Genomic DNA, 22849 nt, shown 5'->3' on the forward strand with positions numbered 1-22849 from the left:
ATGGTGTTTAAAAAATCATTAAATTATTTTATTGATTTCGATTAAATACTCGATCAACTTTTCAAGTGTGGGGCTTAAAACCTTTTTAGTTGCTGTTATGTTTGCTTTTTAATGGCTTTCTAATTATGCATTAAATTATAGTTTGTATTTTGAAGAATAACTTATATTATTATAGTTAAAGTTAATGCCTTTGGTATGTAGATTATTTTAGGTCGAATTATAACGATTTATGTTTAATGTGTAACCAATTTTAGTTTGATAAGAAAACATTGAACACGTTGACAAATAAAAAAGATGACGAATATAAAATAATAAAAAGTATATCAAATAGTAGTAGCAAATTAGAAGGTTTAAATAGTATTTGGTGTAACAATATGTGGCTATTATAGCCACGGATATTTGAGAATGCTCTTTTATCTCAAAATCAAACCATTAGAGAAAAAAAACTTAAATTTCAAGATATCAAATTAAAATTAAAATTTTTATCAAACTAAGACCTTAGTTTAATTGTTTATTTGGTATGTATCCTTGCAACCAGACCACACATCTACTTGTCTTCGACCTTGAACTATTTCTCAAATAAAAGACTATTCCCGTAGATCTCATGCAAGTAGTTTTGATGGTAATTCCTAAGATGTCATTTATCATAGAATTGTTTTAAGCTAATCATGCTTAATTATGAGTTCCTACATTGATCCACCAAACTAAAAAAAAATGTACACTATATAATAACTATCAATTCCCACACTTTTATATTATCGTAAGTTTGGTAATTTTCATTTATTATTGTATGTCTTATATACTCCGCGGTTACATATTGATTTATTCTCTTGTATTAGAGATTCAATCCTCTATCATGAAAGTCATCTAAAAAAATAATTATTAATTTCAAATTTGAATAAAGAAAAAAAGAGTATAAGGATAAGTATAATTATTTAAAATAACAAAATCGTTGAAAATATTTATCCTTATTGATATAACAAAATAGTACAAATTATGATAGATGATAGTAAGTCTATTAAAATCATTCAAACATTTAACTATACTCGTGAATATCTTAGTTTATATCGTAAAATAACCCTAACCATGGATGGGTTATTAATTAAGAGAATTTTAGACACATTATCGTTTCCACAATTATTATTATTCAGCAATATATGTTTGGGATTTCTTGTTTCCCCTTAATCGCTTGCCCTAGCGACTAGCATCCCCAATTCTGTTTTATCTCTTCGCATTTCGCTACCTCTGCCTCTCAGTCCTTCATTATCTACGCATGGCTCAGGCGGCAAGTCGATCCAAATTGCGGTGGGGAGAGCTAGATGACGACGACGGCGATCTGGATTTTCTTCTACCGCCCAAGAAAATTATCGGTCCAGACGAGAACGGCGTGAAGAAAATTATTGAATATCAGTTTAACGAAGATGGTAATAAGGTCAAGATCACAACCACCACGCGTACTCGCAAGCTCGCCAATGCTCGCCTCAGTAAACACGCCGTCGAGCGCCGATCTTGGGCAAAGTTCGGCGACGCTGTGCACGAGGACGTCGGTAGCCGCCTCACTATGGTCTCCACTGAGGAGATCCTCCTGGAACGCCCTCGTGCTCCTGGTTTGTTTTCGATTAATCTACTTATTTTATTTATTGGTTGTTAGATATTGGAATTGATTGTATACGAGTTCAGTTCTGCTGCAACGTATGCTTGCTTTTAATTTTGTCTCTAAATATGCCTTTTGCTCCAATGTGGGAGAGCATCGAAATTGTCCTACAACCACGTTGAAATAAATGGGTGCTTGATTATTGAAGCGTTTGAATATATATTTGGTCTGGATATGAAAACAAGGGAAAGATAGTCACTTTTCGATGCCTGGAGGATAGTAGCCTAGAAATTGCAGAACTGTGCTTTTAGGAATTTCCGAATTTACAGTCTTCTGCTTTGAAGTTGAACTGAACAATTCAAGTAATCGATTATTGTTTTCACCAGACAATTATAAAAAAAAATGTCTTCTTTATAAAGGAGAAACGACATGATTGAAATCATTCTGAATTTGCCTTGACATTCTCATAGGCATTGTCTGCATGTACGTACCATATTAACGTCCTGCTGGCCTGCTCACATTAATCCTTTACTGGCTAAATTAGATGCCATTTGTTGCCTTATTCCAATAAAGTTTCTTCTGAGGAATGAAAATGGTTACAGGTAGCAAACCAGAAGAGCCAAAGGTTGCAGGAGACCCTCTAGCTCAACTTGGAAAAGGTGGTGCTGTTCTTATGGTGTGTCGTACTTGTGGCAAAAAGGGTGATCACTGGACCTCAAGATGCCCTTACAAAGACTTGGCACCACAAGGTGAGGGATTGGATAAAGCTACTACACCAGAGGCTGCAGCTGCTGCACCTGGTGGTGCAACTAAGGGAACGTATGTTCCTCCAGGTATGAGAGCAGGAGCAGACAGGACTGGAACTGATATGAGACGCAGGAACGATGAAAACTCTGTTCGTGTCACCAATCTCTCAGAGGACACGAGAGAGCCTGATCTGCTTGAGCTTTTCCGATCTTTCGGTGCTGTTAGCCGAGTTTATGTTGCAGTGGACCAGAAGACTGGTATGAGCAGAGGATTTGGTTTCGTGAACTTTGTGAACCGTGAGGATGCTCAAAGAGCTATCAACAAACTGAATGGATATGGTTATGATAATCTCATCCTTAGAGTTGAGTGGGCTACTCCAAGGGCTACTTAAAATGCCTTCTTTTTATACTCTTTATCTTTCAAACTCAGTGTGATTTGTTTACTATTATAGCAAGACCCCACCCCCAACATTTTGGTTACTTAATTATGTGTTCTTGAGGTTCCTTGTGTTGAAAAGAAAAATGGTAAGTTGAGGACTTCTTGTACTTGTATGTTTGAGTTTACTTTCGTTGGTTAAAATCAGAAGGAATGGTTTTTCCCATTATTTTTCCCAACAACATGATAACTGTACAGAACTGCAAAGGGGAAAATCCTTATGAAAGGAAAAAACTTGGTGCATCCAATCATTGTCCATTACGAAATACCATTGATTTATGAAATTGCCATACTTTACGGTTGACATAAAATTGGTTTTAGGGGACAATGAGTCTTGATTAATTTGGCGACATGATTTGAGTCTTGAGATGACTTATTAACCATTTTTTTTATCTGGAAGAATTTGCTGTGTTTTAGTTGGCGTGGTGGGGACTTTGCTCATTTCAATTCACTTTTGGTAATTTGGAATTTGGATCAACTTGAGAAAATGATTTGATTGGTCAACTCGTTCTTTTTATCGATTTTTCTAAATTTCCTTAACTTACAATTTGATGCAATTGATTTGACTTCTATTTTTAAGTTGGGTTAATCATCATCCATCACTTAAATAATAAGTGTACTTGTTTAACTTCCATTCTTAATCATTATTCAACAATAATTTTGCTATGTCAAAAGAAAAGATGGTAAAATCTTTCCAAAATAAATAATTTGGTCACCTTGAAATATTGAAATTATTTATATATTTATTTTAATTTGTGTTTACTAGGTCATTGAATTCCACATTGTCCAACTTTTTGTTTATTTCTCTTCTGTTTATAACTTTAGATATAAAATTAAAAGTATTTAGATTCTATTAAACATGATATTCGATTTTGTATCTAATATATTTCTTTTAAAATTATGATCTAGACAGAGATTTTTATTTTATTTTATTATTTTTCTGTTTGAAGTGTTTTTTACTTTTTAGATGTTAAACTAAATTTGGACTATTGGAAAAGGTAAATAAGTGGTAGTTAAAAAATGAAAAAAAAAAAAAAAGAAAAGAAAGAAGAGTGAAAAACAGTTGGGTTTTCCTTTTTTTCTTTTTAAATAAAAGGCGGGAAAGAGGTTTACGTAATAACACCAAATTGAATTTACTCTCTCCGCTTCTGTTCTCTCTCACTCTGTTCTCCTCCTCACCTTCTTCCACCTGCTTTCTTCCATTTTGAAGAACCACCGTCCGGTAGTTGGGCCAACACAAGAAGCAACTCCTGGTATAATTTACACTTATCGCCTCATTGATCCTCTCGATTCTTGCATTGTCATCACAATTCCTCGTGATTTCTTTAATTGTTCAATCCATCTTGATATTTTCTTCAGTTCCAATGCTTCCTTTCTAACTTTGCGTCTGTTGATCTTCTGTGTATGTAGGAATTTGAACTGAAATGGAGGCACCGAGACCGGGCTGGGCAGTGAGGATGATAATCGTTATGGTTATTACGGCAATTTTCTTTCGCTGCGTCAATGCGACCAACCATTCCGTTGGTGGATCTTCCGGTTGGGATCTCAATTCGAACATCCTGGCTTGGTCTGCGGCCACCACGTTTCAAGTCGGAGACTATCTCGGTTTGTCCATTTCTTACTCAGTGTTGATCCCTTGCTCTTTGAAACACGACTTCAATTAGGTTTTTGTGTGCTGTCATTTGATCTTTGCTAAGTTCTGTTCGATGACCATTGTGAATTGATGAATCTTGATTTCCATGCCTTTTCTTCTTGAATTTTTTGCCTTCCAAGTTCCAACGATATATTGCTTGGGTTGACATTCTTGAATTATAATTTATGACTGATCACTTGATGAATTAGTTTGATTTTGTCACTGTCCCATTTCTAAGTCTCTCTTTGATGCCACATTTGAAAATACAAATACAATCCTTCTTTAATATTGAATGTTATCCGATTTATTCGATGGTTTCTTACTGTTAGAGCAACTCCATGCAAAATTAATCCACATTTCTTATATGTTTAATTAAAATAAACAATGAAATTGATCTAAACCATTTCAAAATCACGTTTGTCATAGCTGTAATCAGTTAAAATTTCGGTTGGTGTCGTTACAGTGTTCAAGTACTTGCCAGTTCACGACGTGCTGGAAGTGAACCGAACAGACTTCTTCAATTGCCGCACCGTGAATCCAATCAGAACCCACAGTGATGGGGAGACGGTGATCCCCCTGAACCAACCTGGCAGTCGCTACTTCATCTGTGGCCGCCCTCAACACTGCCTCATGGGACTTAAGCTCCGAGTCCAAGTCCTCCAACGCATGAGCGACCCCAACAACAATTCAACTCACGGCAGCGCTAACCACGAGGAGCGACTTAGCCCACGCCACCCTCCTCGTTCTCCTCCCTCCTCACCCCCTTCTCCAACTATTGAACTCCCACCAAACCCTGACATTCCGGGGGCGCCACTGCCTTGCATTTGTTCCGGGGTGACCGAGATGATGATGAAAACTTGCCCTATGAACTGGCGTTTCCTGTTGCTCTTCATTATCCTTGCAATCCCTCCTTACTTTCATTCCTTGATTCCATAGCCTCTAAAATCCTTGTGAAAATTACACCCACATGGGTATAGATATATAGATAGTCCTATTCCCCGTTTTTTGGACTGACTGATATGTTGTAGGTTTGTGAAATGTGAATAAGATAGACGACCTTTGGTTTGTAGTGTTAGACGTGTATCTTAAAGTTTGAGGCTGAGGTGGGTGTTAATAAAAGAAACATTGCCTAATTTTAGAACCCGGAGTTATATATTAAGAAGCTAGGCATGGAGGAAGGTACGGTTTTGCATTTGCTTATTCTAATAAATGAAATACAATAATCAGCTTATTGTATTTCTATATTGATGACATTTCCGAAATTCCTCCAAGCATTGGTTGGAAGTGTGTCTCATTCAACTCTCACCTTCCAAGGAAAAAATTATGCTTAGTTTGGTTATTATTCAGTTGGACGAATTTAATTAGTCAAATATAAAAGCCTGCGCCTCCTCCTTCATTGTGGTGGTCAATAGTTGCACCGAACAAGGCATGCAATCATGCTGCCTACCATTCTCATTTCTTTACCCATCTCATTTCTTTACAAACCTAACGAATCGATTCCCCATCCAACAAGATCCCCCACCCCCACCCCTTTAATTTAATCACCTCCTACTCTTCCTCTTTTAACATATTCTAAAACCACCTTGTTAGATTATAATACTACATTATCATGCATATTTTTAGATTTGTTTTATGCTTTAAATTTTCTTATTTTAATGTCAAAGAAAATTTAATCTAGCAATAGAGTGAATAAGATTGGCATTTCAACCACGGCGAACATGGAAAAAACTAACAACCAAGCCATACTAAAAAATCTTAATTTTATTTGAATTGTATTATAAGATTAGGTAGTTTGTTTAAGTTACTATTTAATAATATTGTTTTCTACCTAATAAAAACTCTAGCGGTAGTCCTTCCTACTTTTCTCATCCTAAAATTAATACACACAACTCAAATACCATAAAACTAAAAATTGATTCCTCCAGATTCCAAATTACCAAATACTAGGGAACAACTTTATTACATTCAAATTTTAGTACTTCAATATTCAATACTCATATTCCGACACCCTCACTTTTAGTTATAACCTTAGCAAATAAAAGAAAATCTAAAAATAGATGTTGTAATTTAATACTTCAAACTATATATATATATATATATATATATATATATATATATATATATATATATATATATATATAGGGGTTTGGGAGGAACTAGTCCGATGATGCATCACTTGAAGAAAAAGTAATATAGTATTGATTTGCAGTTAAATGGAAATGGCAGAGAAACATCCATTTTACAATAGAAGAGAAGAGAAGGGAAGAGAAGAGAAGAGAAGAGAAGAAAAAATATACAGATGACATAATAGCACACACATAAAGGACATTGAAATGGAAAATTAAAGAGAAGCTTAAAACAAAATGCACCTCCAAATATTACTGGATTTGATTATTAATATTAACGACTAAATTTACGTAAATGCTAAAAGCTACGTTTCATTGCCTGCAAGAATCGCTGCTCTGATTCTTGCCGCTGTAACCGTATGCTTCGGTTTACCATTTCTATGAAAGCCTCTGCTCGGCTCTTCAGTTCTTCCGAAGTCATCGATATCTTTCTCCTAAACGATAGCGTTTGCTGGAACTTCTCCGGCTTCCGTACTTCATTCCGATCCCACGCCACTGGTTCCTCCTCTCTTACGGCGGCTCTAATTAACCGAGCCGGCAGAGGGGAGTCCCATGTCTGACTCTTCTTCAGCTGCGGCGTCTGTTTCTCTTGCCTTTCCATGATCGCCTTCCACGTGGCTTCCATCGAGTCATCGTCACCGACGTCCCCGCCATCCTTTTCCTCCTCCACTTTCTCGCTGGAATATGCACAGAACTTTTCCGATGATGGGTCACTGAATTTTTCAGTGAACAGAGTCGGGAAATCCCATTTCAACAGTTTCTCTTCTTCTTCCTCTTTGTCTTGTTCATCCTCGTCTGAGATCCCATTCCAGATTTCCCCGGAACGACCAGTAATCGAAAAGTCTCGGTCCTCATGCGTTAATTTATAGGGATTGGATGGAGAAACGTTAGTATTTTCATGAGAAATGGGAGTGAATTTAGTTTCGGATGTGTCTTTTTGGCGACGGAAGACAGAGGAGGCAAGGGCGGCGACCATGAGAAAGTTGAAAACGATGAAGACGTAGGGAGGAGATAGCCATGATCTGAAGGAGACGAATAAACGAGGAAGAGTTATGATAAAAAGACTCGCAAATTTTGGTATTATAGCCACTTTGAACAAAATTACAGTGGATATGAACCCAATTGCGAGCAATACCGATTTTGTAATCGAGATTGCCGTCTCTAATGTCAAACCATGAAACACAGGTTTTAGTGACGGATCGTCCATCGATTCGAGTAATAAGAATTGAAAAAGAGAAGAGAAAGAGAGTTGAATGCTAAACAGAAATGGAAACAGAACAGAAAGTCTCTGTTTTTCTAAAAACAAAAATAATATGCAAAAACAGCATTGAAAACCGCCATTTTTAACATTTAAAAGAAGACCCAGAAATGAAATCTGAGGGATTAATAAAAGAAAAAAGAAAAAGGAAAATGAAAAAGAGGAAGAAGAAGAAGAAGAAGAAGAAGAAGAAGAAAGTAGAAGAGCGGAGCCCTGAGGAAGAAGAATTTAAAAGGAAAGAGACATATGAAAGACGGGTGTGGGATCGAAACAGATCTAAAGGGAAAAATCAAAAGCAAACTTTAGATGTGGGTAAACAGAGCCAACTGTTTAGAGGTACTGAAAAGCTTTACAGATGGAAGAAGAAAAGGATAAAAAAAGAAAAAATTAGAAGAAGAAAATATTTGATAGAGGTATTGTAAATGTAAGAGAAGGTCCATGAATGTTTCCTCCCCATGGAAACAGAGATACAATCATAGGTTCATAGAAATAGAATACAAGTAGTGTGAGAGAGAGTAGATGGCAGGGGGCCCTTTTTATTTAGCCCACTGCTCCCCTTCCGACCAACTTTCACAAAATGATGATGCATTCCTCACCGTCAGATGTCCCAGCTCATACTGTTCATGTTCTGCTGACAAGGACTTCTAAACTCCATGTCCTCTACCTAATTTCCCCCCTCAATTATCCAAATTTAAATATGTATACATCTATTTTCCCTTTTTTTTTTCTTTTTTCTTTTTTTATCACAACCCAATTTCAACGTCTAACCGCTCTATATGTATAATTATGCTTAGGGTTTGGCTGAAAATTTTACTATTTTAGTAATACACTTTTAATATTATATTACATAAATACATGTTTTTGCAGTAGTTCTGAGATTTGATAAAAATAACATTTTTTTTTAATTTCAAAAATGATTTTTGAATGATTGAAACCATGTCTTAAATTGTTTTAAAACAGAAAAATTTAAATAGGAAGCTTAATTTGTTGATAATATGTCTATTCGACGTTAAAATAGGTTTTGTTTTTCTCAAAATCACTCAGATTAGAGATGATTTCTTATTTAAATAGGATATTTGTATATATCTATTATCATCTCTTTATCAATCAATGTTAAATTTTAAATGAAATTAGTTTAACTAGTTAATATATCTATTTTCGTTATTTTAACCTTTAATTATATTCAAATATTAGTTCAAAAAATTGATATAGTAGTACAAAATTTAAAAATCTAAACACATGTTAAACATTTTTTATTTTTTCTTTAAAAAAGTATAAGTGTGTAGACTTAATCTCATGAGTTTTTCTCTCGAGAACTTTTTAGAATTGAGATATTTAGTTTAAAAGTTTAGTCGAAATATGAAATAAAGGAATAGATTTGAATATAGTAGAAGTCAAGAATAAAATGAGAGAATTGATTAAGAACTTTACAATTTAATATAAATATATAAACAATAATTTAACAAAATGGGCCGTAGCCGCTAACGCCGTTTGCCACTAGTGGCCGTCTCCACACATTAAATTAAAATATGTAATTGTGGGTGTCCAATTTATTTATTTATTTATTTGGTCTTTTTTGGGTAAATAAAGGACTCCCAATCTTAGTCTCCTAAGATAATATATATATATTTAAGTCCAACTCTGCCTTATCTTATATGTATGCACTTTTGCTCATTAAACCCTAAACCAAAGACTAATCAACCATTCAAAATACTAATTAACACTAATCTTCAAATAACTTTCCTTTTCATCCTCAATTTTTATTTTATTTTTTTCCGATTTAGAAATCACTTGTGTAGAAGATGGTTAAGATATTTTCTATTTTTTAATAAACTATTTGCTCTTCGACAATGAGATTGATAAGATATTTCTTTATAAACAAATTATAATAATACGTGGACAAAATATAAATAACGTTTGCATTTATCCATGTCACGACATCAATATTTTAAGAAGATATAAAATTGTGAAAAGCAATGTAAAAGTTCATAAAGTTCTTTGAGTCGATTTAAATATATATTAGGTTTAAAAAAGTTTAGAAATTTTGAATATGGTGAATCGGGTAAAACGAAGAATATACGATAATTATTATTATCATCTTTTAAAAAGGAATAAGAAGAAGAGAGATGCGGTGTCGAGAGGGAAGTTGGGTGTCTTACCGGAGGAAGCAGCCATGGGTAGTTCTGTCCCTTTTATGCTTCATTTTCTTTGCCAAGTTTGTAAGTCTTATATATGGGTTTCAAATTTAGTACTAGATTTCAAAATCATATAATTTTTTCTTAAAAGTTTTGAGTTTTGTTTCATTTTCGATCTTATGTTTCGGAGTTTATACTTTTAGTTTTAATATTTCTATTAAATATTTATTCAATTTAATTTTGACGACGGAAATGGTGAAAACTTAATTAATTATAATTTTTTATTGTTCAAATTAATCAATAGAGGACAGAATCAAATAAAAACTGTTTAAAATGTAATATAATCCTTTTCCTCTTAACTTTAAACTCTCACCCTCTTTCATCCTTTGTTTCTACTTTATGTTATTTTAATCATGTCTCATTCATCACAACTTGATGTATATTATATACTATATATATGTGGCCATTGCCCATATATATATATAAAATATATGTGTTCATATAAAGTCCATGGGAATTTGGATAATCAATTACTGGTCCTTTCACATTGTTACACGTAATTTTTAGTAATGACCAAACCAAGTCACTTTTTGTTAATTTGTACAGAGTTTGAAATTAATATATTATTCTGACTTTGAAATGGATGGAGGGGATAGTGTGTCAATGGAAGCAAAGTACTTTTGGGTGACATTTGTCCTAATTAATTTGATTTTATTCAACCAAGTCCAGACTAGTTAATTAGCAACACTTTTAATTATATCCGTTTTGGAATAGTTGAGTTTGATTCTGGTGGATGCATATCAACTATGACTATTATGCTCAGTAGATATAATTAATTAAGACATCAATTTTCTACAACGAAATTGAAGCTTCTTGTAGAATATTGATATATATATTTAATTTCTTCCACTCGTCAAGAATTCAAGTTATAAAGAACTATTATATTCCAGAAAATTAGCCTGAAGATTAGAGGGACAATATAACGAGACCAAATTAAACAAAGACAAATATCAATTGTTGTAGGTTTAGGAGCAAACCAAAAATAAATTTAATGTTTTCTTTTAATTTTTTGTCAACCAGTTGAATATTGTTGACAAAGTTAAACACTAGAATAATGGGATTCATAAAACAACAACAAAAAGAAGCAATTCAGTACAATAATAATAATAATAATAAAGAAGAAAAAGTTGCATAAAGGTGTAATAATAATATATATAATTACTCTACATTAGTTAGTGTATATTAATTAAGCTTAAGAAGGGAGCATTAGAATGTTCCATTCAATAATTTGAGTTTTTTTTTAAAGAAAAATTAGGTGACACATCAAAACCAAGAAAGATTCCCCTCATGAATATATTTGTATTGTGTGTATAAATATAATGGGCAGCCCCTAACACACCCCTACAAAGGAAAATTAGAATAGAGGTTCAAATTAAATTAGATTTAGGTGATTTTTTGGTAGGATTAAATTTGTCATTTTCCATGGGATGTGAGGAGGAGTTTTCCTTCTTTTTTTTCTTCCCAACATAAACATGTCAAATGAAAATGATTATAGTTTATTGTTGGATATTTATAATATATATGTGCTTAGGGTTATTCATTGAATTATGCAATAATGCACCATAAAACTATTTAATTAGGGTTGACTACTTATTTCAATTTCTTCAAATTAATTACATCTTTTATTTTGATCACTGTTAGAATCATTACTTTATTAGGGCTTGCAATTTTTACCATTTAAAAATAATGAGCTGAGGCTTCGAAGAAAATTTGATATTAGAGCAAAATTTTGTTAAAATTATTGTAAGTTTGATAAAAAAAAATAATAATAATAATTCAATTGATTATATCTTTGTGCCCTATCTTTTTTCCTAAAAATTATAACTTAGTTGTGATTCTATAAGAGAGAGAAAAGAGAAAATTATGCACACAGTAATATGTTTATTTATTTTTTTACAAAATTACTTTAAAATAGGTTGAGTTGTTGAAGGGTGAAAATTCAGGAGAGAGTGTAGGGTTTAGGGTTTTTAGGGGTTTGATTTACAAATTTACAATACTGATATGCTGTGGGCTCTTTATCTGTGAGGAGTGTCTATTTGTGATGCTAAACATATTAAAATTTGCTTAACCATATTCTCACATACATATATAAAAGTGATCATCGTCTACTTAAATAATACACACATGACACGTCTCTTTTTCACATCCCAACCATTGCTTCACCACAATCCATCATTCTAGGCTTGATTTCAGTAACCTATTCTGATTTATTATATATCTTTAATAACTTTTTTTAGGTTAGCCCTTAATTTCTTAAACACATTTAGTTAATAAAAGAAAAAAGAGCTTAATTAAAAAATAGTATTATATATATTCTTTCTTCTTTACCAATATGTGAGTTGAGAGATTGAACTCAAAACCTCAATACCTAATTTAAGTGTGATTTGTTAAAACATACCTCTAGCTATGTTATTTGATGAGATACACATGTAAATCTAAATTAAAACATGTTATGCATCTATGAATATGATTTTTTAAAGTACAACAAATATATACAGTGTGGCACTTCAAATGATCAAATATGTGGGTCTTGTAGACTTAGTTATAGTAAATTTAATTAATTGTAAGTAATTATGTTATTTGTGTAATTTTATATTTTAAGTCATGGGTTTGCTATATAAATTCTGCTACTTTAATTAAGGACAAATCTATAATTTGATATCTATCTTTTTTAGTAGTAATAATATTTTTCACTCTCCTGTTATAGTTATAATTGTTGGATCATGTAAATCTCTGTATCTAAGTGTCGGTCAAGATCATAAGAAGAAGGTAAGGAGGATGGTCACATGTTTGGGGGAATGAGTTTTGAGGAAGGAAAGGGAAGAAGAAGAAATGCATGGGAAGTAGGGTTATGGAGAGAAAGAGGTAAGAATTGATATAATGGAAAGAAGGAATATGAGGCGTAGGTGAATGAATGAATGAATAAATTAGCTAAATGAGTGATAAAAGTGGAGGGTTCCACCAGACGGCGCCTTGACAAAATTGCTTGTCTTTTTCCAAACCAAAATATACAAATAGAAAATAATAACGAAGGCATACATGTATATGTCTTTTAAACATTTGATGCTCAATATAATTATATTCTCTTTTGAAGAAGTTTAATTTATCTTCTAGCTCTCATCCAAACTAGTCCTCGCCATTTTTGCAAAAATGAAACCAACCAAACCTTTAAGCGATGGACTTAAAAAACCCACTTTTGTATGTAATTGTCAATCAATTATATTCTTCCTCAATCTTAGGCTTTCTTTCATATGTCACACTCAACAAAGTATAACCCTCTTAACGTAACTCTGCGTAGCTCTCCCTGCATTATTATTAATATTTTCAAGATAAGTCTTTTGCTGGTTACAACCCCATAAGATAATGCTTTGAGGAAGAAAAAAATGGAAGAACACAGTGATTGCTTACTTCATTTAGTTGAATAAAATTCAGTGAGAAAAGAAAAGAAAAGAAAAGAAAAGAAAAGGTAGAGAGTGAGTGAGTTTAATTGATGGATGCCTAAAAAGGGAAAATGAGGGGAGGGGCCCAGGTGGGGTGGGGAATTGATAATGGCTGGGCGGCAGTGCTAAACAACGCTTTGGCTTTGGGGCCAAGCTAAGTTCCCATTTCATTTTGAGATTATTTCTATATCTTTTCGCAATCAAATTACTTTCTCCCACACACCCTCTTTTCTTTTCTTTCTTTATTCCTCCTTTTTCTCTTACCCCCACTCTCTCAAAACCCTTTCCCCTTAATTATATCATACCCTTTTTTATATATATACATATATATTTCATTGTTTAAATAATTAGTATATCTAATATTAGTCGGTATAGTAAATCTTTTTACTTCAGTATCCAAGATTGAAATTGAACCAAACCCTTTGCAATCGAGATAGAGTTGAATTAGGATTTAAGTTGGCCCATGTAAATCATGAACTTTTACCTATAATTTTCTAATTTGATAAAAGAATACTACGGATGTCACAAATTAAAAAGATAGGATTTAACAATAGTATAATATAATTATGAGGCAAAGAATTGTCAAATTTCCAACGTTTAGAAAGAAAGTTATGTCATCTACTATTGAATTATAACTCGTTTTAGTTTTCACACATTATTTATCGCAAAAGATGATTGAATGGGTGTATACTCTACTATAAGCTCTAGGAATAATGTATAAATAATTGCTTTTGATGAAGAAGATAAAATATAGGCAACTGATTATTGCAGAACTAAAAAATTAAAAAGATGCACAAGAAGAAGAGAGGAAATGATAGATAGTTTAAATTATTATATATTGTCAACATATAATTTATAACAAACTGATTGCATGTGCACATGGCTGTGCTTGGTTAGGTGTCTTTGCGCATATATATATATATATATATATCGCAAAATTATGCCACCATTTTCTCTCTAGAGGTCAAAAACAAATGATTTGGATCACCTAATGCACATCACAACACACATACACATATATAAAATCGATATATTCTTACACACTGTGTGTTATAATTCTTTTGTTAATCTTGTTTACTTTCAATTATAATTTCCATTCATTTATATTTCTCGTATTTTATACATTACAACAAATATATAAACGTAAAATCAATATTCTGTGTGTGTATAATAATTAGATGGTTGCGTTAATCGATCTAAGGCTATTTTCAATTAATTCCTTCCTTCCATATAGAAATTAATTGTACTAAATATTTTTTTACTCTCTCTCTCTCTTTTATGTTTTGTTTGTTTTCCTTTCTTTTCTTGAAGGCAATGAAAACCAGCTTACGTGTACTTTCAATTTTATAAAGTTGTCATTCGTTGGTGAAAGTAATAGCTAGACAGATATAAAGGATATAATGATATTTTCATGAACTAATTAATGTTTATCCTTTTTGTAGAATAAAACAAATATTCGACACTCTTACAGAAAGATATTGATTTAAGTACAATAATTGTCTTCAAATTTTGTGCATATAAGTATGTTTTACTTATATGACCAGGTCAATGGGTATAATTTTACTCTTTGGTAGTCTAATTAATTCTTTATATTATTTTTATTCACCAAATTTCTCATTCTATGTATCATACTTTATCAATTTAAAGCTATGCTGAATTATTTTACTATCTTTATTTTTCTCTCTTTTTGAATAGGTATGGAAGTTGATACCCAATTAACTACACTAGAGTGGAATTGGTATATGATGAATGTAATATTCGAAAGAAATTCTGGTTGATTATTATTATTCAGTGTATTGGTCTACAGCTCAATGAAAAACAATACTCTCTCTGTCTCATAGACAAGGGTTGTGGATAGGAATAGTGAGGGGTACAAAATTGATATCTCGAACTTAAATAAGAACCTCCAAGAAGTTGATGTTGTTAGCCATTACCATTCCAGTGTCCTTTTCAAACTATTGATTTCATTCAGGTGATTGAAGAAAAGGTAGATATTCCTTGGGACGTGGGAGATGTATTTCATCTCTTTCATATCCTTGTTTTATATATATTTGATCTTGATTATGATTGGTCATTGGCAGAAAAGACACAGATTGTGGGACTACCTAATTAAGAACATACATTGATGCAAAGTAACGTGTCTAGAATTGGATACAAATTCGAATTGGTGATACCGACGCACGGTTAAGATGTCATATCAATCTTTATACTAAATACAATGCAAGTATTAATTCCTTGTCCTTTACCTATGAACACAAACACAAACCATCAAATATAAAATCAAAGTGGATAATCTGGGAATCCCCCACCGTTTGAACTGTCAGTTTCTCAGCTATGGGGATTGATGGCTATCCCGAGGTTCAAAGAAATTGCAGAAATCAAGGAGGGTTAATTAGGATCTTAGCAAATGAATTGTTTATTCATGAATTCAATTTGAAATTTGTAAAGGTTTGATTCTATATATGTATTTCACACAAAGAAATATATATATATGCTTCATTCTTAGTTTTTAATCAAGTAGTAAACTCCAACGGCCAGAATCACCACCGCCACTGCCATAGCCGTTGCCGTTTCCTTGCTAAATTTCAACCTCGACAATGGACTTTTTAACCTGGATATGAAGTTCTTTGGCTTACCATTACCATTGGATTGTGTTAGTTTATCCTCAGAGGCATTGTCCGGGTTTGGTTTGCTGATTTCTGGCGGGCTAGCTTTCTTAGGCATTGTGATTGAAAGAACATTGCCACCAAATTTAGCACGAATTTCGTCTGGGTATATATCCTTTGGGAGTTTGATTTCTCTGTTGAAATGCATTTTCTTCCCATCTTTGGCTGTCAGGTGCTCACCGGAAAGCGTCAGGATAGAGTTGTTTTTTATCCGAACCCTCAATTCTTCTTTCTTAAATTCTGTTCACAAGTGCGGTTTTGAATTTCAAATCACTGGGAATATAATGAGAATGCAGAGAAAACCGTAAGTTGATAAATTATACCTGGGAGATGAACCTCAAGAACGTCAGAGTCTTCGAGTTTTTTCCATTTGCAGAAAGGCTCAAATTCCTCGTACAACACACCCGATGGTTCACCTTTCTCCATTATTTTTGTTAGATTCGTTCGTGGTTAATCTGATTGAATGCAGTTCCATGTTGTGACCCTCTTTCTTATAATAGAGGAAATTTGTGGAGATGGTTTTCATAATAAGAAATATTCTTTTGCAAGTGTCACAACAGAAGTTATGTGGTTTCTTCATGTGTAGGGCAATTCTCAGCGTGCACTGTTTCTTGCTCTCTATGCCTATAATCATAATCCTAACTTGGAGGGAATATAACAGTGCTAATGCTAATATGCCTTCTTTAAGCTTTAGAATTACAAATATTCTTTACTTACCTTCATTCCTTCCTTTGATCCCACAAAACCTCTAGAAGCTCCATTTCAAATCTATACATCACGATCATATCCATCCAAGTTCAATTTTGGAATTGCTGTCAAGTTACTAATTGTTGGTTGAAGCCTTGGATAGACCCGATGAATAGCTGAGGAGAAAAATTAAAGAATAACGGAAGACCCTGAAAATTATAATCTTTAAAAAGAACACAAAAGAAAAATACCAACTATAGACTTCCTTGCTTCAAGGTTTTATTTTTTATTTTTTGAACAATTTACGTACCGAACCATCGATATTCAAAATGGCAATTGGTGCCTTATTCATCGAATACTGCACGAATTGGCATTCACGATATGTCTAGCAAATAAAAAATAAAGACAAGGTATATATTATTGGATTTTCAATAATCCATAACAATATATTCGAACCCCTAATAATTAAGATGTCTGATAAGAAATCTTAAAGCACCCGTTTTTCAATAGTGGCTTCACTTTTTGACCCGAGTTGTTCTAGAACATTTTCCCAACTCCATCAATTCGTGGCACAGACTCATTAACGTCCAAACGATGCCATTTCCCCAGCGTTGAACTGATCTGATCAGCTTTGTCATATAGTCCCAACAGTCCTCCTGTGTGAATGAACAGGATCTTCCTGCCTTCCCACTTCTTTGGATTCTCAGCCATGTCTTTCATCATACCATAAGCTGCTTTCCCGCTGAAAATAACGTCATAAAGAAAGGGGAAAAAAGGAAGCCATTACATTTTACTCTATGCATACTTTCGTGTACAAACCATACAAACATATCAACGGTTTCCAAGATGAACTACAATTTTAAAAAGAAATACAAGATGGTCTTTCTTCTGTTGCGAGCATAAACTATGAACTTGACTAGTTTAATAATAACAACATACCTGTATACTGGATCAAGAACAACGCCAGTGGATTCGGCAACTTCTTTTACGAAATTAAGCTCATCGGGCGTGTTGATTGCATAGCCAAGACCCTTTGCCTAATTAGAGAATTAGAAGAAAGGAAAGTTCCTCTCAAGTTTCTTTTATGGAGATGAAAGATCTAAACCATCACAAAGAGAAAGGAAAAACCGAAGAAGACAGATGTGTTTTGTATGTCTACATAGGAGATTAGGCTCCAAAGAACATATGACACTACGGGAGATGTTTCACCTCAACATCACTACATAAATGGTGCTGCCAAACGTGAGCAAACCAACTGCCTTCATAGATAAACTAAAAGTCCTACTTACATTTTGTATTTCTACTATATCGCGTGAGTCAACACCAGCATGAAGCCCATCAAGTAAACCTTGAACAAACTCGTAAAAGTAATCAGGATCATCACAAACAGAGAACGCACGAATCTGTAGATTCAACAAACTTAAAATGTGAGGAACTAAGGTGTAAAGAGCAACAATGCGAAGATTTTAGAAAGAAAAAAAGATATGATACTTTTGTCTTCAATGTGCTCAACCATGATCCCAATGATAAACCAGCGACTGTGCCCCCACTGAAAATAAACAAAAGTAAAACATCAAACATTAAATAAAAAATTTGTTCGTATCACCTGTCACAGGAAACCTGTGAATTATTCAGCATGAAGCCCACGAACTAGTTAATAAAAAGAAACTAAACAAGGAGAATGGACCAAGTGATCCCATCGACCAGATAAGCAGAAGAGGAAGAAGAAGAAGAAGAACCTGCCACAAGCTACTACAATATCATCAAACTTAATCTTGCCATTTCCAGAATCCAGTTGCTGTTCAAGCTCCCTAATTGCTTCAATGTAGCCCCTGAACATAACCAAAACACATTTGCTATATAACTTTATAATAAAAGAGAGAAAGGGAGAGATGGAAAAGATATACAGATGATAATTATGCAATATATATTCGAATGATAATGTCTCCTTAACTGACAGTAAATCAATGAAATTAATACTCAAGCATTTACACATATTACTGTTCTCAAGGGGGGTGGGGGTGGGGGCGTACTAGCATGGCAAAATAGGTTCAAGAAGGGAGAAGAAGAAATAAATTGGAGCTGGATGCTTTTTGTTGCAACTGAGGCAAAAATATTTTTTCACATAAAACGAAGATATATTTTAATATGAACATAATTACAAGAATAAAGAACGATAAAAAATCCTCTAATGAATCAGAAATTTAAAGTTAAAAACCCAACAAGACCACAATGAAGTAAAAGAATTATCAGAAAAGCAAAAATCTCAAGGAAGAATAAACAATGGTGGTAGAATATGATCCCAATGTGAAGTAGAAGTTTGAAAGGAAGAAAGAAGAAAGAAAGAGAACCACCGACTATCTAGAATGAAGTCTAGAAGATTATTTATGCTCCTTAAGTATTCTTGTTATATTCTTTTGCAGAGAACAGCAAGCGTACTATCATCATCATATCCAACCCACACCTAATATAATGAATAAGAGGAAACAAGCACAGCCAAATCTTACCAAGTTCCAAGGGAATTTGATCCTCCAACAGGAATAACATACGGCTTTCTTCCTTCAGCAACTAATTTTGACTTCAGAAAATCTGTTAGTGCCTGAAATTGGAACCAAAGAAGAAAAGGCATCAAACAAATGTTGAAATAAACAAACTAAAAACAAAGCATCGGAAATGTATAGAAGAGTGAAGAGCGTAATATCCCAAGTAAATAAGTGGATAAAGAGTAACCACAGTCGATTAAAGCAATACACTTCTTATCAGAATAAAATACAAAACAAAAAATATATATAAATATTGATTAAGTCGAGAAAGACGTGAGGAAAAAGATTAAGAAACCCTCGTGAATCTACTATTTGGTATGTAAAAGAAATTGGCAGAATATTTTGTCTTGTAACAACCACGTACATGCTGAGACTCTAGCCAATTTGACATGAAAGAAGGACTACCTAATATCAAAGAACTAGAACGCTGAAACAAGATTCAAGTATGTTTAACACAATATTAGCAAGTGCCAAAAGAACAGTTGCAAATATAGCAATTAGATTTAAAATATTAGCATATATAGCAATTAGATTCAAAATATTAGCATATATAGCAATATTTTTAAAAAATTGTAAATATAGCAAAATTTACCAGAATCTATCGATGATAGAATTTTATAGCTGATAGATCACTTTGCAAATAAAAAAGTCTATCAGCATATTTGTAATTTTTTTAAAAGTGTTGCTATGTACTTAATTATTATCCCTGAAATTGTTACCTATTATAAGTACCAAAATAAAGGTCACAGGCTCTCAAGTTGTTAGTTTTGATCAAGAGAAAAGAGAAACTAGTTAGCTCCGTGATTCTTACAACATCTATCAGTCTAGAACTAGAGAAGCTGTCAACTGATCAATAGGAGAATGAAGTGCTTCTAAAAACCAATATATATATATATATATATGGTAACAGAGAAGAAATCAACAAACCACGCTTCCAATTTTTGCGTACTCTTCTTTTGAGATAAGCTCGACATGAGCTCCAACTAACCGCTCAACAAGAAGATTTCCAGTCAATCCGGGGTCTTCATTCACAAGGACCTGCATCAGGGACGTAACATTGGTTATCAAGTCATAACAATTAAGTAAATCCTGAGAGAGGTCATTTCAAAAAATGCAAAACAAGTGTATTTTAACTAAAATAAGTTGAAAACAGAGGGAAAATAATGATAACCTTTGAAGTGCGTAGAATTAGATAAGTGTCGAGATTGAAATACTTAGCAGCCACAGCAGTAGCACGACAGTGATTGCTTTGGATGCCTCCTATAGTTATAATACAGTCAGCACCCTGTTGCAAAGCATCTGCTATCAAGAATTCTAATTTTCTGACTTTATTTCCACTCAATTGCATTCCTGAAAGATCATCACGCTGTATTCATTTTGCCAGGAATATTTCATTAGTGTAAACAAGTAAATAAGAAGAAAAAAGTTGAACAAGAATGACTAAACTGGGTACACTTGGAAACAAAATATAAACAGAATCGTTGACATATGGATCAAATTATACTTGCAACAAAACATGAACCACAATCTGAACTATAGATTTAGAGAAATTGTGTACTACATAACATTGTTCTAAACAGGATGGGAAAGTTCACATAGATGCTATGTTCGAGTAACGGCAAGGTAAACTCTAATTCTAAAATATGAAAACCAAGTAAAAAGACCAGCCCAAATGGAGTTTGCCTAAAGCTCTTATGGTCATATGATTTGATGGGGACTCTTAAATCACCGACTCACCCCAAAAGCTTAAGTTAGTGGGTGAAGACAAATTTAATATTATATCTAACACCCCTCACTTGTGGGTTCGGAATATGAATTAATGTCCAACAAGAGTAAATGAATATTAAATGAAGAGGAAACAACAAGACAGAGCCTTGAACCCGAGACATCTAGAACCACACTACCCTAATACCATCTTAAATCACCAACTCAACCCAATAGTTTAAACCAGTGGGAGATGGCAGATTTACTATTATATCTAATAGGGACTCAAAATTGGAATTGAAGTACTTTATCGATAAGGAAATCAAAGTATAACTCTGAAGTCCTTGGGCAAAAGGTCAGTCAAGCATGAACAGATACTTTAACTGCAGATAGAAGAAATATGAAAATACCATCAAAGTGAAGGTGGCATAGTGGAGTGAGAAAAGCTTATGTGCTCCCCACATCAGTTGATATGTTATTTATTTTATGGTCCTATGTTGTTCTAATGTTACTCATGCGCCTGAAAGTTTCAGATACAAAATTCTTTTCAAACGAAAAACAGTCGATCTGATCATAGAACTCTCCGTCAGCTTTCGGACACGGAAAGCAGAGTTCCGTAAATCAGCAGAAAGACAAACGGCAAAATTATGTTCTGAAGAAGTATGAAACGGGACAAAATTCTTGAATGTGCCGTGCATAATTTAATAGTCTATCAAATTAAAGAGAGTTCAAAACTTATTGATAGAGAAACAGTAAACAGTACACTTACAAACACTCTAACAGAGAAATGATGGATGTAACGCATCCATTACCACATTGGCGGGAAAAGAATCAAACGAGTTTCTGTAAGAAAAAATAGTTGAGTCAGAATGTAGTACCTTGAGCCAGACCTCAGTGTTGTTGGGCAGATTAGGAAGGTTCCACTTGTGAATGGGAGTGGGAAGCTGATGCCAAAATTGTAATCAGTAACTAACTACAACGATGTTCTTAAGGAAGCGATTATTGCAATAGACCAAGGAAGAGGCAAGCCGGAAAAGAAATTAGGAACGGGAAACTTACACGGGCAAGAGAAGAAAGGTGAGTGGGGATTGGATTAAGGTGTGAGGCCCAAGACGGAGGGACGTAAGGTCTGACAGAGAGGAAGTTGAGGCTGTTGGGGAGCTCGTCGTGTTGCTTGCTTTCAGTCTTGATCTCCATCGCCTGAGATTGTGAAATACTGCAACGAATGCAATCTAAACTCGGAGTTGATGGATGAGGAAAGGAGAATCGCTTGTTGACGTTGTCGAACCTTCTTGGATGAATTAGAGAAGTTGAGAAGAGTGCAGAGGATGACGATGACGCGGAGTTGGATGATGCTGCGGAGAGTAGACACAGCTGGAACTTGCCACTGCTCAACATTTCGTGAGTCCGCCAGTGAAAATATCCGCCCCTTTCGATTCCATTACCGGCCTCGCATCCGCATCCGCTTATTTTATTTCCAATTTCTAATTTATTTAGTCTATGGGTATATTCCGCGTTGGGTTGTAGGAAACAAAATACGTATACAAGGCGGGTTTAGAAGTGTTCTTTCGAGGAAAAAACTACGATCCTAACATTATATTTTAAATGTATTAATTTTCTTTTATTTTTCCATTATCATCCAAATATATAATTTTAAATATATTTGTATCAAATCATTTCTTCCATTGCAGTTTTTTTAATTCAGACATAGGATTAAAGTTGTGAACTACTACGACCAACTTAACACGAAATTTTATGAAATTAATATTTTTTCAGTAATCAGATTCACAACTCCATAAGTTAAATACACCTAAAATCATA

At 33.6% G+C, this 22849-nt stretch overlaps 5 protein-coding genes across 5 annotated transcripts; 2 read left to right on the forward strand and 3 right to left on the reverse strand.

Annotated features, from left to right (window-relative positions):
• Positions 1-1273: 1273 nt before the first annotated feature.
• On the forward strand, positions 1274-2942 carry LOC103482778 (uncharacterized). The gene is made up of 2 exons (XM_008439144.3): positions 1274-1607; positions 2197-2942. Exons 1-2 carry the CDS (start codon positions 1274-1276, stop codon positions 2730-2732), a joined length of 870 nt encoding a protein of 289 aa, XP_008437366.1. The 3' UTR covers positions 2733-2942.
• Positions 2943-3838: 896 nt separating this feature from the next.
• On the forward strand, positions 3839-5660 carry LOC103482701 (uclacyanin 1-like). The gene is made up of 3 exons (XM_008439017.2): positions 3839-4029; positions 4187-4381; positions 4873-5660. The coding sequence occupies exons 2-3, from the start codon at positions 4201-4203 to the stop codon at positions 5343-5345; spliced, it is 654 nt and encodes a 217-aa protein (XP_008437239.1). The 5' UTR covers positions 3839-4029; positions 4187-4200; the 3' UTR covers positions 5346-5660.
• A 1173-nt stretch (positions 5661-6833) lies between these two features.
• Positions 6834-7511, reverse strand: LOC103503737 (uncharacterized). Its single transcript, XM_017043353.2, has one exon. The coding sequence runs from the start codon at positions 7509-7511 to the stop codon at positions 6834-6836; it is 678 nt and encodes a 225-aa protein (XP_016898842.2).
• Positions 7512-15820: 8309 nt separating this feature from the next.
• LOC103502934 (16.9 kDa class I heat shock protein 1) lies at positions 15821-16958 on the reverse strand. The gene is made up of 3 exons (XM_008467355.3): positions 16812-16958; positions 16418-16549; positions 15821-16334 (listed from the first exon to the last, which is right to left on the reverse strand). Exons 2-3 carry the CDS (start codon positions 16518-16520, stop codon positions 15931-15933), a joined length of 507 nt encoding a protein of 168 aa, XP_008465577.1. The 5' UTR covers positions 16521-16549; positions 16812-16958; the 3' UTR covers positions 15821-15930.
• Positions 16959-17047: 89 nt separating this feature from the next.
• Positions 17048-22593, reverse strand: LOC103504538 (bifunctional D-cysteine desulfhydrase/1-aminocyclopropane-1-carboxylate deaminase, mitochondrial). The gene is made up of 10 exons (XM_008468919.3): positions 22088-22593; positions 21907-21972; positions 20496-20690; positions 20252-20362; positions 19289-19380; positions 18521-18613; positions 18273-18330; positions 18071-18184; positions 17721-17818; positions 17048-17523 (listed from the first exon to the last, which is right to left on the reverse strand). Exons 1-10 carry the CDS (start codon positions 22424-22426, stop codon positions 17319-17321), a joined length of 1371 nt encoding a protein of 456 aa, XP_008467141.2. The 5' UTR covers positions 22427-22593; the 3' UTR covers positions 17048-17318.
• Positions 22594-22849: the final 256 nt, after the last annotated feature.

The sequence above is a fragment of the Cucumis melo genome, chromosome 12 (genome assembly GCF_025177605.1).
Source record: "Cucumis melo cultivar AY chromosome 12, USDA_Cmelo_AY_1.0, whole genome shotgun sequence".
Taxonomy (NCBI): Eukaryota; Viridiplantae; Streptophyta; class Magnoliopsida; order Cucurbitales; family Cucurbitaceae; genus Cucumis; species Cucumis melo.

Coding starts and splice junctions, on each gene's coding strand:
- LOC103482778 (XM_008439144.3), top strand. CDS start 1,274: ATGGCTCAGGCGGCAAGTCGATCCAAATTGCGGTGGGGAGAGCTAGAT. Junction 1,608..2,196: donor GGAACGCCCTCGTGCTCCTG/GTTTGTTTTCGA, acceptor AAATGGTTACAG/GTAGCAAACCAGAAGAGCCA.
- LOC103482701 (XM_008439017.2), top strand. CDS start 4,201: ATGGAGGCACCGAGACCGGGCTGGGCAGTGAGGATGATAATCGTTATG. Junction 4,382..4,872: donor TCAAGTCGGAGACTATCTCG/GTTTGTCCATTT, acceptor GTGTCGTTACAG/TGTTCAAGTACTTGCCAGTT.
- LOC103503737 (XM_017043353.2), bottom strand. CDS start 7,511: ATGGTCGCCGCCCTTGCCTCCTCTGTCTTCCGTCGCCAAAAAGACACA.
- LOC103502934 (XM_008467355.3), bottom strand. CDS start 16,520: ATGGAGAAAGGTGAACCATCGGGTGTGTTGTACGAGGAATTTGAGCCT. Junction 16,335..16,417: donor TCTTGAGGTTCATCTCCCAG/GTATAATTTATC, acceptor ACTTGTGAACAG/AATTTAAGAAAGAAGAATTG.
- LOC103504538 (XM_008468919.3), bottom strand. CDS start 22,426: ATGTTGAGCAGTGGCAAGTTCCAGCTGTGTCTACTCTCCGCAGCATCA. Junction 20,691..21,906: donor ACACTGAGGTCTGGCTCAAG/GTACTACATTCT, acceptor AAATGAATACAG/CGTGATGATCTTTCAGGAAT. Junction 17,819..18,070: donor ATATAGTAGAAATACAAAAT/GTAAGTAGGACT, acceptor TTCTCTAATTAG/GCAAAGGGTCTTGGCTATGC.